Source organism: Pogoniulus pusillus, chromosome 15 (assembly GCF_015220805.1).
Source record: "Pogoniulus pusillus isolate bPogPus1 chromosome 15, bPogPus1.pri, whole genome shotgun sequence".
In the NCBI taxonomy this organism is placed as follows: Eukaryota; Metazoa; Chordata; class Aves; order Piciformes; family Lybiidae; genus Pogoniulus; species Pogoniulus pusillus.
In genome coordinates this window covers 21223570-21240375 of record NC_087278.1, presented here as the reverse complement: position 1 = coordinate 21240375, position 16806 = coordinate 21223570, and the positions used below count along the sequence as shown (strand labels likewise).

Sequence of the window (16806 nt, the reverse complement as noted above, 5' to 3'; positions counted from 1 at the left end):
ACCTTGAACATTAGGCAAAGTCTGGGGTAAGGCAGAAGGTGGAAGGGTGGTTGGGAGCCCCACCTGGGGACTCTGGTTTCTGGGAGGGGCTGTTGTGTTTCTGTATTACCTTTTTAACTTGTATATTGCTGTCTATAGCTGTATAGATTGTAACTATCTGCTTGTACATTGTGTTAAGCTGTAAATATTAAGATTCATTCTTCAATTTCTAGATCAACTGAGTCTAGCCTGGGTGATTTTCTTAAGTGTCAGGGGGCAGGTAACACCCAAACCACTGACCACTCACTGTCACAACTAAGGGAGCTGTGTGCTACCCAGGATAACGTGGTTCTGAAAGATTGATGCTTTGGAAAAGCCTCCAAAAACCTCTTTAACCAGCTAAAGTTGCTGGAAAGGAACACACTTTTTCACCTCAGCTATGACATATGGATAGACAACAAACAGTTCTAACAGCACAGATTCATTCAGCTGGTCAACCTCTTTCTCTGTGAGATCCCCTTGTAAAATGCCAACTTTCTCTTTCAGGTCCTTGATGTCTTTTTTGTAGTTGTCAATCTCCTCTTGCTTTTCTCGTTCATCTCTGTCACGCTGCTCCTTTAGGCGCTCAATGGTCCTTTCCTGACAAAAGAAAGCACTCCATGAAGAAAATCCCTCTTAGTTCAGCTTCTGAGACCTCTTACCACAACACTCCTCAAACACCGTTGACAAAGAAGATGGCTGTAGGATACTACCATTTCTTTTCTTCATGTTTGTACAAGGAGGAGACCTGTGAGATCTGTGGATTCTTTGCTAAGAATTACTAAGGATACTGCATCCAGTTCTGGCATCCCCAAGGTAAGAGAACAGAAATCTGTTGGAACAAGTCCAGAGGAGGACACAAAGGTGATCGAGGGGCTGGAACACCTCTCCTCAATTCAAGAGAGATGTTGAGGTGTTGGAACATGTCCAGAGAAGGGCAACAAAGCTGGGGAGGGGCCTGGAGCACAGCCCTGTGAGGAGAGGCTGAGGGAGCTGGGGGTGTGCAGCCTGCAGAAGAGGAGGCTCAGGGCAGACCTCATTGCTATCTGCAGCTACCTGAAGGGAGGCTGTAGCCAGGTGGGGTTGGTCTCTTCTGCCAGGCACCCAGCAACAGAACAAGGGGACACAGTCTCAAGTTGTACCGGGGGAGGTCTAGGCTGGATGTGAGGAGGAAGTTGTTGGCAGAGAGAGTGATTGGCATTGGAATGGGCTGCCCAGGGAGGTGGTGGAGTCGCTGTCCCTGGAGGTGTTGAAGCCAAGCCTGTCTGGGGCACTTAGTGCCATGGTCTGGTTGACTGGCCAGGGCTGGGTGCTAGGTTGGAGTGGCTGAGCTTGGAGGTCTCTTCCAACCTGGTTGATTCTACGATTCTGTGATTCCAGAGAGCTGCTCTACCAACACGGAATAGACAAGGCTGCTCCCTCAGCCATCTCTCTCTTGAGAACTGGGCAAGCATAAAAAAAAGTTAATTATCAGAACTAGCTATTCTATGAGTTGATGTTGGGAACTAAACTCCATCTCACACAGCAAAACTTTAAACATAAATGTACAATAAAAATATATGTGCAAATAAAGTAAAATACAAACTAGACCTGAAAAAAAAGAAGAAGAAGAAATTGACAAAGTAAAATACAAGCTACACTTCAACAAAAAAAAAAAAAGGAAGCAATTTAAAAAGGGCCAAAACTAGAAGATTTCACTGCTCAAATGGAAGGCATCTCACAACTGTACCAAAGAAGCACCATGAAAGGAGAGGCCAAGGTGAGAACACAGAACACATCTGCTAGGAAGAGACCTCCAAGCTCATCCAGTCCAATCTTCCACCTAGCACTGAAGGGCCAACACTAAACTACATCCCTGAGCATCAGTTCCACAGGCTGCTGAAACACCTCCAGGAATGAGAACTCCAGCACTGCCCTGGGCAGAACATTCCAAGGGATGAGAACCCTCTCTGGGAAGAGATATTTCCTATAGCATCCAGCCTGAACCTGCCCTGCTGCAGCTTGGAACCGTTTCGTCTGCTCCTGTCCCTTGCCACCAAGCAGCAGAGGCTGCCCCCTCCTCGCTCCAACCTCCCTTCAGGGAGCTGTAGAGAGCAATGAGCTCTGCCCTCAGCCTCCCCTTCTCCAGTAAGCAGTTAAAGCGCAGAGCCAGAGCTGTGGGCTCAGCTCCAGCCTCCCGCCCTGCTCAGCAGGCAGCAGTGTCCTTGGCCGGCTCCGGGCGGGAGCAGCCCAGGCTGCCCCTCCGCGTGTCCTGCAGCGCCCTCTAGCGAAGGCGCTGCCTCGACAGCCGCTGCGCTGCCCGCGGCCCTTCTCGGAGGCAAAGGCAATCACTGGGGCAAGCATCAAAAACGGCTTGCAGCCAGCCCAGGAGACACCCAGAAAAGCCGACTTTAGAGTCGTTCCTAGTGGAAGGACCTTTTGAAGGCAGGGACTTAGTCTTTCCTCACTCACCTTTTCTGCCAGTGCTTCCTCCAACGTGGTCAAGGCGGTGTCGGTGTTTGTGGTGTCTGCTTGCAAAGACTTCACTCGGTCCTTTAAGCTGCTCATTTGCTTCTCCTTGTCTCTCAACTGCTCTTGAAGATTTTCAATCTTAAGAGAGAGGAGTATGAGTTAAGATAGCAGCAAGCAAAGCCTTCCAAACTCCATCAACTTAGTAGTATCTTAAACAAACACATTCTGAAAGCAAAGGAAGTAAGCAAGAGCCTAACCTAGAATCCTGCATCAAATTGTTAAGCAATGCAGCCAAAGCCCCTAAATATTAACAGAAAATAACTCAGTGCACAGCAAATACAAACAGTATTGACAAGAAGAACATAAAGAAAGGGAATTATTCTTCACTTTTGAGATGCTGGGAACTGTATGACTGAAGGATGTCAGTGTATTAACAATACAGGACCATAGAATCAGCTAGGCTGGAAGAGAGCTCCAAGCTTACCCAGTCCAACCTAGCACCCAGCCCTGGCCAAGCAACCAGACCATGGCACTAAGTGCCCCAGCCAGGCTTGGCTTCAACACCTCCAGGGATGGTGACTCCACCACCTCCCTGGGCAGCCCATTCCAATGCCAATCACTCTCTCTGACAACAACTTCCTCCTAACATCCAGACTAGACCTCCCCTGGCACGACTTCACACTGTGTCCCCTTCTTCTGTTGCTGCTTGCCTGGCAGCAGAGACCAACCCCACCTGGCTACAGCCTCCCTTCAGGTAGTTGTAGCCAGCAATGAGCTCTGCCCTGAGCCTCCTCTTCTGCAGGCTGCACACCCCCAGCTCCCTCAGCCTCTCCTCACAGGGCTGTGCTCCAGGCCCCTCACCAGCTTTGGCGCCCTCCTGTGGACACCTTCCAGCACCTCAACACATCTCTCTTGAATTGAGGAGCCCAGAACTGGACACAGCACTCAAGGTGCGGCCTGAGCAGTGCTGAGTCCAGGGGAAGAATAACCTCCCTTGTCCTGCTGCCCACACTGCTCCTGAGCCAGCCCAGGATGCCACTGGCTCTCTTGACCACCTGGGCACACTGCTGCCCCATCTTAAGCTACTATCTACCAATACAGTACCCACAGGTCCCTCTCTTCCTGGCTGCTCTCAGCCACTCTGTTCACTCATGAATGGAAAAAGGCTGAGAAAAACATTCCTGCCACAAAAAGCCTCTGCTCATTAAGCAGCTGTGACAAAGTACTACTGTAAGTATTTCCATCGGTGCTGTCACACTCTTTACTGCACCACTGTGTCACTTTTCCATCTTACATGGTAGTTTACTGTATGACAAACTAACACAAAGCACCATTCCCTGGGAAGAGATCATTCTTGTTTTCTGCGGGGGGTAGAATATGATCAGTGTATGAGTTCTGCACACAGACAGCCCGAGAAGACCCAATGCTACACTCATTTTATGCATACCTACACATCACAGCCCCCAGACATGTTTATGATAACCTATTGGCATTGTGATAACCTGACAACTCCAAATCAGGAAAGGATTAAGCTGGGTGCAGATTCCTCAGCTGCTTCCCTGCTGCTGCTGATGCTGACAAGTTCTTGCATGAGCTAAGGTACATAATAAACTGATGAGTGACATCAGCTGATGAGTGAGGAAGGACTTTTCAGGACATCAAGGAGTGACAGGACTAAGAGGAATGCAGCAAGGCTGGAGGTGGGGAGGTTCATGCTGGACGTGAGGAGGAAGTTGCTCAGCATGAGAGTGGTGAGAGGCTGGAATGGGTTGCTCAGGGAGGTGTTTAAGGTCAGGCTAGATGAGGCTGTGGCCAGGCTGATCTAGGGTAGGGTGTCCCTGGGCATGTCAGGGGGGTTGGAACTGGATGATCCTTGTGGTCCCTTCCAACCCTCATTGATTCTATGAGTCTATCATTGTAGAGCAACTGGAGCTGGCCTCTTCTTACAGGTAGTTGGAGACAGAACAAGGCAGAATGGCCTCAAGCCGAGACTGGGGAGGTTTAGACTGAACATTAGGAAAAAGTTTTTCATGGAGAGAGTGGTCAGACACTGGAATGAGCTGCCCAGGGAGGAGGTGGAGTCACCAACCTTGGATGTGCTTAAGAGTTGTTTGGATTTGGTGCTTGGGAATATGGTTTAAGGTGAATGTTGTGGAGTAGGTTGGACTTGGTGATCCTGAGTGGCTCTTCCCACCTGGATGTTTTTGTGATACTGTGAAAAACTGAGCTGCTGTATTACAGAGGAAATTACTGCCAAGACACACCCACTACTGCTTTGCTATCCCTATTAAAATTACCTCTGGTACATGGCTTCAGAAAATGGTCTGAATCTGTAATGGATGCCACAGATGGCTGAACAACAGGTTACAAAGAATGGCAGATGTATTTACAAGTGTAAAGCAAGAGGAAGAACAACCTCAATCACAGAACCCTTTGCTAATCACAGAATCAGTAAGGGTTGGAAGGGACCACAAGGACCATCCAGTTCCAACCTCAGGAACAGTGTGGCCAGTAGGACAAGGGAGGTTCTTCTGCCCCTGCACTCAAGACTGGTCAGGCCACACCTTGAGTGCTGTGTCCAGTTCTGGGCTCCTCAATTCAAGAGAGATGTTGAGATGCTGGAAGGTGTGCAGAGAAGGGAGACAAAGCTGGTGAGGGGCCTGGAGCACAGCCCTGTGAGGAGAGGCTGAGGGAGCTGGGGGTGTGCAGCCTGCAGAAGAGGAGGCTCAGGGGGGACCTCATTGCTGTCTACAGCTACCTGAGGGGAGGCTGTAGCCAGGTGGGGTTGGGCTCTTCTCCCAGGCAAGCAGCAGCAGAACAAGGGGACACAGTGTGAAGTTGTGCCAGGGGAGGTCTAGGCTGGATGTCAGGAGGAAGCTGTTGGCAGAGAGAGTGATTGGCATTGGAATGGGCTGCCCAGGGAGGTGGTGGAGTCACCGTCCCTGGAGGTACTCAAGCAAAGCCTGCCTGGGGCACTTAGTGCCATGGTCTAGATGACTGGACAGGGCTGGGTGCTAGGTTGGACTGGATGATCTTGGAGGTCTCTTCCAACCTGGTTGATTCTATGATTCCATGATTCCCTGCCATGGACAGGGACACCCTACCCTAGATCAGGCTAGCCACAGCCCTAATGTTCCTCTGGAAACTGTGGCTATGGAAGGAGTCTGCTGACATAACAAAAAAGATGATGTTAAGAAATCTTAGGTAAGCACATGTAAACTTGGCAGCTAGCTTTTTATACCACCCCTGTCCTCCTGACAGCACAAGAACTGTGCGGAGCTTAACTGCTGTTACAAAACAGACTGGAATTAAGCTTGGTTTTGTCACTACTTTCTATTAAAAAGAAACCAAACCAAAAAGGAAGTATCAGGCCTCCAAGTCATACTTCCAATTTGAGCAGCACTCAAATGGCACCACAAGCCAAACTTTAACCAAAAACACCCCCGAGGCAGCGACAGATCATGTCACTCAGAAATAATAACTGTAAGAATTGAAAGTTCTTCGTTAGGCACTCACAGCAATTGCTCAATGCCTTGTCAGCATGAGCTTGTAGCCCATGGAGCTCCAGCTCTGCCTGAGAAGGTCTCCTGTGACATCCCAAGAGTAGCCTACGTGGCTTCTTTTAACCTTATGAGCTTGCAGTGCCGTCAGCTGTCTAGACAGACTGGCTGTTTGGACAGCCAACCATGAAAATACACTACAAAGAAGCCTGAGCTATTCTTAGCCTCCTGTTTTCTTCAGGAGGCAAAACACTCAAGCAAAGGCTCCATCTGGCTAAAGAGGGGCTAGTGCAGAGTGACTTTGTGCTGGGAGCAAACCACACACCAGAGACAGTGAAGTAATTCAGCTTCACCATGCATTAAGATGCTTGCTGAGGCAGCAAAAGCATTTGCACAAGGGCAGCATGCATTTTCCTGCTGCAATCACAGTTTGCTGGGGGCAGAGCAAGGTAAGAGCTGGGTGACATATGGGTGCTGCACCTTCCCACTGCACATGCACATTCTTACATCTGAAAGTACGGAAAGGTAATGTGTAGGAATTGGGAACCTGTCTGCTGGAGAAGTGAAGGCTTCGAGGAGACCTTGGAGTGGACTTTCAGTATCTGAAGGGGACCTATAGGAAGGCTGGGGAGGGACTACTGACAAGGGCTTGTAATGACAGGGTGAGGAGGAATGGGTTTAAGCTGATAGAGGGGAGATTGAAACTGGATGTCAGGAAGAAGTTCTTTCCAGTGAGGGAGGTGAGACACTGGCACAGGTTGCCCAGGGAGGTTGTGGAGCACAGAAGCACCCAACGTGGTCTTTGATCACGTTGGGTGCTTCTGTGCTCCACAACCTCCCTGGAGGTGTTCAGGACCAGGGTGGAAGAGGCCTTGAGTGACCTGTTCTAGAGGGAGGTGTCCCTGCCTATGGCTGGAGGTTGGAACTGGATAAGCTTTGAGGTCCCTCCCAACCAAAACCATTCTATGACTTGGCCTACAGGCATGGCTTTCAGGCTGGAGTGATGAGAGGTGGCAGGGTTCTGTCAGCCAGGGAACAGGAGGTACAATGAAGTGTTCTAAGTTACATTTAGGCACTACTTATAAGCCCTCAGTCTACCTACAACTGTGCCTTCTGCATGGCCAAATAATTGATGAACCCAAACAAGGGCACAACCTTTAGACTACAAAAAACCATAACAGACATGTAGGCAGGTGACTGTCCCCTTGTACTCAGCTTTGGTGAGGCCACACATTGAGTATTGTCTTCAGTTCTGGGCACCACAATACAAGAGAGATGTGGAGGTGCTGGAAGGTGTCCAGAGAAGGGTGACAGAGCTGGTGAGGGGCCTGGAGCACAGCCCTGTGAGGAGAGGCTGAGGGAGCTGGGGGTGTGCAGCCTGCAGAAGAGGAGGCTCAGGGCAGAGCTCATTGCTGTCTGCAACTCCCTGAAGGGAGGCTGTAGCCAGGTGCAAGCAGCAACAGAACAAGGGGACACAGTCTCAAGTTGTGCCAGGGGAGGTCTAGGCTGGATGTTAGGAGGAAGTTGTTGTCAGACAGAGTGATTGGCATTGGAATGGGCTGCCCAGGGAGGTGGTGGAGTCACCATCCCTGGAGGTGTTGAAGCCAAGCCCAGCTGGGGCACTTAGTACCATGGTCTGGTTGATTGGCCAGGGCTGGGTGCTAGGCTGGACTGGATGAGCTTAGAGGTCTCTTCCAACCTGGCTGACTCTATGATTCTATGATCAATAATCTTTGATCTTGCAGTGCACACAGAGCAGTCCATAGATAAATCAGCCACATGAAGCTTACTGGAAAGGTACCTCCTCCTGCCCTGGACTGCCCTGCTCTGCATGCCAATTTCCTCAGCACTAATGATTTACTGAACTCCTGTTTTTTTTCAGCTTACCAGTTGTCAAGCACTGTCATGTTTCAGCCTGGGTGATTTATTCCTAGTTGTGTGGAAGTAATTATTTTGCTTTCCAGCCCTGAAGCACAGGAGCAGAAGCAAGAGAAGCCTCCTCTAGCATTCTGCTCCAAAGGCAAGGAAGCATTCTACTTTCTGGAAATCTCACTGACAACCCCAAGAAAATTGAAATTAAAAACAGCCCAAGGATTTAACCAAGATGCATCTACTTTAATACCCACCAAGGTCACAGAATCAAAGAATTAACCAGGTTGGAAAAGTCCCTCATAGAATCACAGAATTAACCAGGCTGGGAAAGACCTTCGAGATCGAGCCCAAGCTATCACCCCACAACTTCTAATGAACTAAACCATGGCACTTGGAGATCAGCGAGTCCAACCTAGCACCTAAAACCCTCTCATTAACTAAACCATGGCACTGAGTACTTCATCCAACCTCCTCTTAAACACCTCCCTGAGCAGCCCATTCCAATGCCAATCACTCTTGTGAAGAGCTTCTTCCTAAAATCCAGCCTAAACCTCCCCCAGCACAACTTCACACTGTGTCCCCTTCTTCTGTTGCTGCTTGCCTGGCAGAAGAGCCCAACCCCACCTGGCTACAGCTTCCCTTCAGGGAGTTGTAGACAGCAATGAGCTCTGCCCTGAGCCTCCTCTGCTGCAGGCTGCACACCCCCAGCTCCCTCAGCCTCTCCTCACAGGGCTGTGCTCCAGGCCCCTCACCAGCTTTGGCGCCCTCCTGTGGACACCTTCCAGCACCTCAACATCTCTCTTGAATGGAGGAGCCCAGAACTGGACACAGCACTCAAAGTGTGGCCTGAGCAGTGCTGAGTGCAGGGGCAGAGTAACCTCCCTTGTCCTGCTGGCCACACTGTTTCTGAACCAGGCCAGGATGCCATTGGCTCTCTTTGCTACTTGAGCACATAGAGGTATGGACCACAAACAGGCACACTGCTACTGCTTCTAGAGGAAGAAACATGAGGAAAGACATTTTCATTGCAAGGGTGACAGAAGCCTGGAACAGGCTGCCCAGGGGGGTTGTGGAGTCTCTTCTGGAGATATTCAGAACTCGTCTGGATGTGTTCCTGTGTGATCTGCTCTAGGTGACCCTGCTCTGGCAGGGGGATTGGACTGGATGAGATTTTGGGGTCCCTTCTAACCTCTAACATTTTGTGATTCAATGAAATCTGCAGGCAGAGAAAACAAAGCTTAAAAACCATCTAGGAATCGGAGGACACCTCCTGCAGTTAATGCTTTATTCCTGACCTGACTTTGCACACAGACTTATGCAACAAGGTTGACTTGAGAGAAGAATGGCATGCAGGGAAAAGTGCTGCTGCAACAACACTTGAGTCAGCTCATATAGACAGTTAATTATTTTCTACCTTGGGTGAAAAAGCAACAAATAACTGACACTGATGCAAACCACTACCCTCTTTCCAGTGCTTTTTCATACAAAGGTGCTCTGTATGTAGATTTATGTCAGCCAGAAAAATAGCTCATCTATGTCTACATAAAGAATCCCTAAGGACATTTCTTCCCATTCCTTTGTTTCCTTTTGAGCTCCTTTCTTAGCAGCACTTTCCTGAGAGATCACTGCAAAGCAGAACTAACAAGAGCAGTCACCAGAAACTGAATTGGAATGATGGTGTCTTCTGAACAGGAGAGAATTCTCCTCTGTGCTGTCATGTTCCCTACACCAAATAGTATTTAAATCAGGTGTTTCAAACCATATTCTCAAAATACTACTACCATGTAGCAGCAATGGCATCCTGGCCTGGATCAGGAGCAGTGTGGGCAGCAGGACAAGGGAGGTTATTCTGCCCCTGTGCTCAGCACTGCTCAGGCCACACCTTGAGTGCTGTGTCCAGTTCTGGGCTCCTCAATTCAAGAGAGATGTTGAGATGCTGGAAGGTGTCCACAGGAGGGCAACAAGGCTGGTGAGGGGCCTGGAGCACAGCCCTTTGAGGAGAGGCTGAGGGAGCTGGGGGTGTGCAGCCTGCAGCAGAGGAGGCTCAGGGCAGAGCTCATTGCTGGCTACAACTCCCTGAAGGGAAGCTGTAGCCAGGTGGGGTTGGGCTCTTCTGCCAGGCACCCAGCAACAGAACAAGGGGACACAGTCTCAAGCTGTGGCAGGGGAGGTCTAGGCTGGATGTTAGGAGGAAGTTGTTGTCAGAGAGAGTGATTGGCATTGGAATGGGCTGCCCAGGGAGGTGGTGGAGTCACCATCCCTGGAGGTGATCAAGAAAAGACTGGATGAGGCACTTAGTGCCATGGTCTAGTTGACTGGCTAGGGCTGGGTGCTAGGTTGGAGTGGCTGAGCTTGGAGGTCTCTTCCAACCTGGTCGATTCTATGATTTGTGATCCTATGAGTTGATAGATGACTCAGAGATCTCAATTTCAGGAGAGCCAATGTAAATATTTTTAAGCATTGTCAGAGTTTCAAAGCACCTGCTTAGGAAAAACCTACACATTAGCAATGGCTTCTATCCTTACACTGTAGAGTTCAACTTAGTTATGAAACTGCTTGATTCTGAGGAGGTTCAATAGTATTAATAGCCCAAGCTAGTCAAAAGCAGAGTCTTTGAACTGTAACACCTCCCATGGACACTGGCCAATACAAGTGAGGTGCAAGGGGAGGCAATCTTCTCAACCTGCTGATTCTGGTTATGTCTTATCACGGAATCACAGAATCAACCAGGTTGGGAGAGACCTCCAAGTTAATCCAGTCCAACCTAGCACCCAGCCCTAGCCAGTCATCTAGACCATGGCACTAAGTGCCCCAGCCACGCTTCGCTTCAACACCTCCAGGGATGGTGACTCCACCACCTCCCTAGGCAGCCCATTCCAATGCCAATCACTCTCTCTGACAACAACTTCCTCCTAACATCCAGCCTAGACCTACCCTGGCACAACTTGAGACTGTGTCCCTTTGTTCTATTGCTGGTTGCCTGGGAGAAAAGGCCAACCCCCACCTGGCTACAGCCTCTCTTCAGGTACTTGTAGACAGCAACTTGAAGCATACAAGCTTTAAATATGAGTGGGCAATACTTTAAATAACAGAAGTATAAAAATCTCTCACAAGAGATCTGTTCTGGCAATCTATGAGCCAGCTGGTTAAGTACATCTGGTTAATTACATCATCCCTACAAAAATGTCCTTTTCTGGTTTTCTCCTAAGGCTTCACTGAGTGATGCCTTGGTTTTGCTGGCATTCATCAGGTAAGAGAATGCATCCAGTATCTATCACTGACAGGACATCAACCTGGATTCTTCATTAAGACAATTTCCTGGTTCCAACTTGACTGCAACATTTCCATTTACCCAAGTAATTCAAACCTCAACGGTGCCATCATAAATTACAAACCAAACTCATTTAGACTCTGCTTCTCCTCTGTGCTAGTTTGAGGCTAACTGGAATATTTTAGTGAGAAAAAATAGATTCTAGGGTGTGAGAAGCAAACAATGCTGATGTCTGCTTCATTCATAGGCTTGCTGAGATGGATAAAAACACTGCTGATGTCTGCTTCATTCATAGGCTTGCTGAGATGGATAAAAACAAGGACACAAACACAGGTAAGACATAGTGTGTGAAAGTCTCTATCTATCAGAGTCAGTGCCTGTGATTTTCTTCCTGAGCTCTGGCTGTGTAACCCAACCAATGATGCTTCTAACTCTCCCTTGCTGATCCTCCAACCTCACCTTGCATGTTAGGCAGACTCTGGGGTAAGGCAGAGGGGTGGAAAGAAGGTGGAAGGGTGGTTGGGAGCCCCTCCTGGGGATTCTGGTTTCTGGCAGGGCTGCTGTGTTTCTGTATTACCTTTAACTTGTCTATTTCTGTAGATACTATAACTATCTGCTTGTAACTTGTGCTAAGCTGTGAATATAAAGCTTCATTCCTTAACTTCCAGCTGGCTGAGTCAAATCTGGGTGATTTCATAAGAGTGGGGGAGGTGGGTAACTCCCAAACCATCACACCCTCTTTGATGAAGCACTAAGTTTACAGACTCCTCATTTATTTCACGTATGCTAAAAGGTCTCTTGTACTGAGAAGCATAATTGAAACAATCTGGCAATTTGTTTCACAATCTAATTATGGATTACATCTATTGTGTTGAAATCCAGCCTGGTCTAACCCCACCATGCTAATTCTCCTTTCAGCTGTGTCCTGCCAGTGTGAAGCAATCTCTGTGACTTTGCTCTCTAGAAGCTTTACTCCTAGCACCTACCAAATACAAATGGATTTCCAGTCCAGTGGAAATAGCCCCAACTATTCTGGGGACATTTGCTCTCTCCTGCTCCAATTCCCAGAAAATACTCTGACCATAAACGTGCAGAAGTGTGCTAGTTTGAGCCTAGCTGGGATGTTTTGGTGAGAAGAATTAGATGCTAGGCTGTGAAAAGGAACCAATGGTGATGGCTGCTTCACTCATAGGCTTGCTGAGATGGATAAGAACAAGAACACAAACATAAGTAAGGCAGAGTCTCTCTCTGACTTTTGGGCTGCACTTCTCTCTCTAACCTAACCTGAGTCTGTGTGACTAACCCCTCTGCTTCCTAACCCCCCTGGCCAACCTTCCAAACTCACTTTGAATGTAAGGCAAAGTCTGGGGTAAGGCAGAGGGGTAGGAAGAAGGTGGAAGGGTGGCTGGGAGCCCCTCCTGGGGACTCTGGTTTCTGGGAGGGCTGTGGTACTTCTTTTTAACTTGTCTATTTCTGCCTATAGCTGTAGGTCTATTGTAACTATCTGCTTGTAACTTGTGTTAAGCTGTAAATATAAAGCTTCATTCTCTAATTCCCAGATGGGCTGAGTCTAGTCTGGGTGATTCTTCTTAAGTGTGTGTGGGGAGGTGGTAACACCCAAACCATCACAACAGGCTTGATTTAGGTAAGTTCATTACAGCAAAAATACAACTTGGAATATTTTCATCTTGATGGTAGCTAAATGTTCAAACTAAGGAAAAGCCCAACTCCTTCATACACTCAGGAATGCTGATGCTGTTTTTCCTGACTTGCTTTAGCTGTGGATTTTGGTTCTGCACAGGCTAAGGATAATGTAAGTAGTGACACTTCCCTGCTTAGATACATACAGAGTAGAGTGCCACAGATCACACTGTCATTACAGGAACAAGGGTGACAAGAAAAGACATGAGGAAATGAATGGCTGCATCACAGCACTGACATACCTAAGAATGGAAATGAGGGATGAGAAAAGACTAAACATTGATTGAGGCAGACCAAAAGATGGGAACATGGGATTTAATGCTGACTATAAAGCAAATCCTCACAGCAAACTGAACTCCATTTACATTGTCATTTAGGATCACTCAAGCAGAAGGTTGTACTACTTGAGCAAAGATTTTAAATGAGACTTAGATTCAGACCCTGAATTACTTTGTCCAAATCAGTGATTTATTAAGATGCTCAAAGAAATACTGTATGGTAAAAGTGCCCTGAAGCAGAGGGGAGGGCTCTGGAAAGGAGTGATGCTTCTACTCTCAGTGTCGTGTCAAACATGCCCAGTCATAGAATCAACCAGGTTAGAAGACACCTCCAAGCTCAGCCAGTCCAACCTAGCACCCAGCCCTGGCCAGTCAACCAGACCATGGCACTAAGTGCCCCAGCCAGGCTTTGCTTGAACACCTCCAGGCACAGCCACTCCACCACCTCCATGGGCAGCCCATTCCAATGCCAATCACTCTGTCTGCCAACAACTCCCTCCTAACATCCAGCCTAGAAGTCAACTGTCATTGTCCCATTCCATTCCCCTGGAAAGGACATGAAGTGATGAAAGGATGGGATTAGGAAGTCCTACTGTAAATACTAAACACAAGAGTGTGTGTTTGTAGTCTTCAGTATTCAGCTATCACTAACTTTAGGTATCAGTACTTAGTTATCATTAAAGATTTCAGACAGAACACAGTGAGAAGAGAGGAGACCTTACTGCAGACTTTCAGTATCTGAAGGGGGCCTACAGAAAAGCTGGGGAAGGACTTTTCAGGCTCTCAGGGAATGACAGGACTGGGGGGAATGGAGCAAAGCTGGAGGTGGGGAGAGTCAGAATGACCATGAGGAGGAAGTTGTTGAGCATGAGAGTGGTGAGAAGCTGGAATGGGTTGCTCAGGGAGGTGGTTGAGGCCCCATGGCTGGAGGTGTTTAAGGGCAGGCTGGATGAGGCTGTGTGCAGCCTGCTCTAGGGTAGGGTGTCCCTGGCCACGGCAGGGGAGTTGGAACTGGCTGCTCCTTGTGGTCCCTTCCAACCCTGGCTGTTCTATGATTCTAAGTGACAAAACAGCAAACTCTCAAACACAATCCTCTCATGGTCTGTGCTCAAGAACAACCCACCCCAAAAATAAACAACTTAAGAACCAAACAGATTACATCAGCAGCATCATTTGGTGCCTTCTCATTTCATATCAAATGTTGCTTTAGGCAAATCAGTACTCCAATTTCTACTGAAAAGACAGACTGGAGTGATGGAGAGTGGTCCTCTTTATCCAGAAGTTCTATGTTTCAAGCTGTCCTCCACCCATCTCTGCTGGGAGATATGTAAGGCTTTCCTCTTGCAGAGGAACATCCTGATTATCAAATGCATGCTGTTCTGGGCCAAGGTGATCTTAGTTTCTCCTGGTGACACTACTTCATGCTGCCCAGCTTTCTTACCCTTTGGCTAAGTGAAGTCACAGGCTGGAAAGTTATTTATGTACTTGTGCTTTATGACACTCTTCAGGACTCTATAAATACTGTGCAGAGACCTGGCTTGGATGACTTTTTAGCCTAGTGGATTCAAAATTCACTCTTGAATCCAGGAAATTATTGATTTAAACTGAAAAATATTACTCCTTCCTTGTTCTAGTGAAGATCCCTAAGTTGGCTAACACAACCACTAATGCCTGTTCCAGACACAGCTCAGACAACTCCCCCCAGGGGTGGAAAATTCCTGCCTATCTGGTGACCAAAGCATTGGAAATGGTGAAATCTTGCAAGCCAGAGAGCAACAAAAAGTCCCTGTGAGGAAGACTGGTGTAAGCAACACCAAAGATGGCACACACTCTTGCTTCCCCTGCCTCTCTATTGCTCTACTATGGCTGTGAATGCACCAACAAAGCTTATTAGCTTTATCTTGCCAGAAAGACTACACTTAATTTATAATGAAGCCAGGAGGCCCCACACTTGGCTGCTTTCCCAGATCCCTTCAAGAAGCCAAAATTTGTCAATCCCACTACCTATGAGTAATGTTCCATCTTGCCCATCAAGGAGTTATCTCGAGGCACAAGAAGGACCTCGTATTAAAACAAACTGCTGCTCCTCGAGGGATAGGGAAAAGCAAAGATTCCTTCTGTGGATGACAGATTTGCTGAGTGGCTCTTTTGGTTTTCTGGAGCACTGGAGCAGATAACTGCAGCAACTGCAGTGGTGTTTGCCTGTAACTTTGCTATTGCTATCCATCTTGGGTGACAGCCTTACAGCAACGTTTAAACTCCTACATTAGCCAGCTACAACAGCAACTAACACTGCTAACCCCCCAGCCCTGTCCTGTTTTGTTTCTTCATTTGAATGTGCCTAGCTAAAAGGAGGAGTGGATATTCATTACTTTGGGGGGGAGAAAGAACTCAACCACAGACTGTACTCTCACAGCTTCACAGATTGCATTGGGTTGGAAAAGATCCTCAAAAGTTGTCTTGTCCAATGTCCCTGCAGTCAGCAGGGTGACACAACTAAATCAAGCTGCCCAGCGCCACATCAAGGCTTTGGTTTTAAAATGTCAGCAATAAGTGAAAAGAAAAGGGCACCTAGAAAAGTGTGGCCAGCAGGGCTACAGAGGTTCTTCTCCTCTGCTCTGCCCTGATGAGACCACACCTGGAATACTGTGTCCCGTTTTGGGCTGCTTAGTTCAGGAGAGACAAGGATCTGCTGGAGAGAGTCCAACAGAGAGCTATTAGGATGAGTGGGGAACTTCAGCATCCACCCTATAGAAAGAGACTGAGAGCCCTGGGGCTGTCTAGTCTGGAGAAGAGAAGGCTGAGAGGAGATCTGATCAATATCTATAAACATCTGAGGGGTGGGTGTCAAGCAGAGAGGGCCAAGCTCTTTTTGGTATTGCACAGCAATAAGCCAAGGAGCAATGGATACAAACTGGAGCATAAAAGGTTTCACCTCAACATGAGGAGAAACTTCTTTAGAGTGAGGGTGCCAGAGCCCTGGAGCAAGCTGCCCAGAGAGGTTGCATAGTCTCCATCTTTGGAGACTTTCCAAACCCACCTGGCTGCATTCCTGTGCAAACTGCCCTGGGTGATTCTGCTTTTGGCAGGGGGTTGGACTTGATCTGTGGAGGTCTCTTCCAAATAAATCTCTTTTCCTATTAGTTAATTTTGAACTTAATTTTTTCCACAGCAGTAAACAGAGCTAGAAACTCATCAACCAACCAACAAAATAGAACAAAAACCCCATAAAAAAAACCCAACACCCAAAAATCAAATACTTAAGTTCCTAAGGGCAACAGACAAGATTGCTTCACTGCACCAGTATCAATAGAGAGAATGCTCTTTATATGATTAGATCTCAAAACAAGAAATTGGCTTGGGATCTTTTGCACACATGAGAACAACACTGCCAGCAGATCCACCGAGGGGATTCTGCCCCTTTGCTCTGCTCTGGGGCGACCTCACCTGGAGTACTGCATCCAGCTCAAGTCCTCAATAGAGGAAGGACACAGACCTGATGGAACAGGTCCAGAGAAGAGGCATGAAAATGATCAGGGGCTTGGAGCAGCTCTTTTAGGAGGACAGGCTGAGGGAGCTGGGGGTGTTCAGCCTGGAGAAGATAAGGCTCCAGGGAGACCTAATAGCAGCCTGCCAGTACCTGAAGGGGGCTACAGAAAGGCTGCAGAGAGACTGTTTGCAAAGGCCTGATGGGGCAGGACCAGGGGCAATGGCT

The 16806-nt window shown here is 48.1% G+C and overlaps 1 protein-coding gene across 16 annotated transcripts in view; it reads right to left on the bottom strand.

Moving 5' to 3' along the window:
• The window catches only part of ERC1 (ELKS/RAB6-interacting/CAST family member 1), a 317339-nt gene that overhangs the window by 206206 nt on the left and 94327 nt on the right, over positions 1-16806 (bottom strand). For all 16 annotated transcript variants that reach the window (XR_010305042.1, XM_064155686.1, XM_064155694.1 and 13 more), the window contains 2 exons: positions 2470-2607; positions 478-618 (listed from right to left, as the gene is read on the bottom strand). Coding sequence is in view for 15 of the 16 variants with exons in the window: in XM_064155686.1 (XP_064011756.1) it covers positions 478-618; positions 2470-2607 (279 nt within the window). In the remaining variant the exon portion in view is untranslated. The remainder of the gene's footprint in view (positions 1-477; positions 619-2469; positions 2608-16806) is intronic.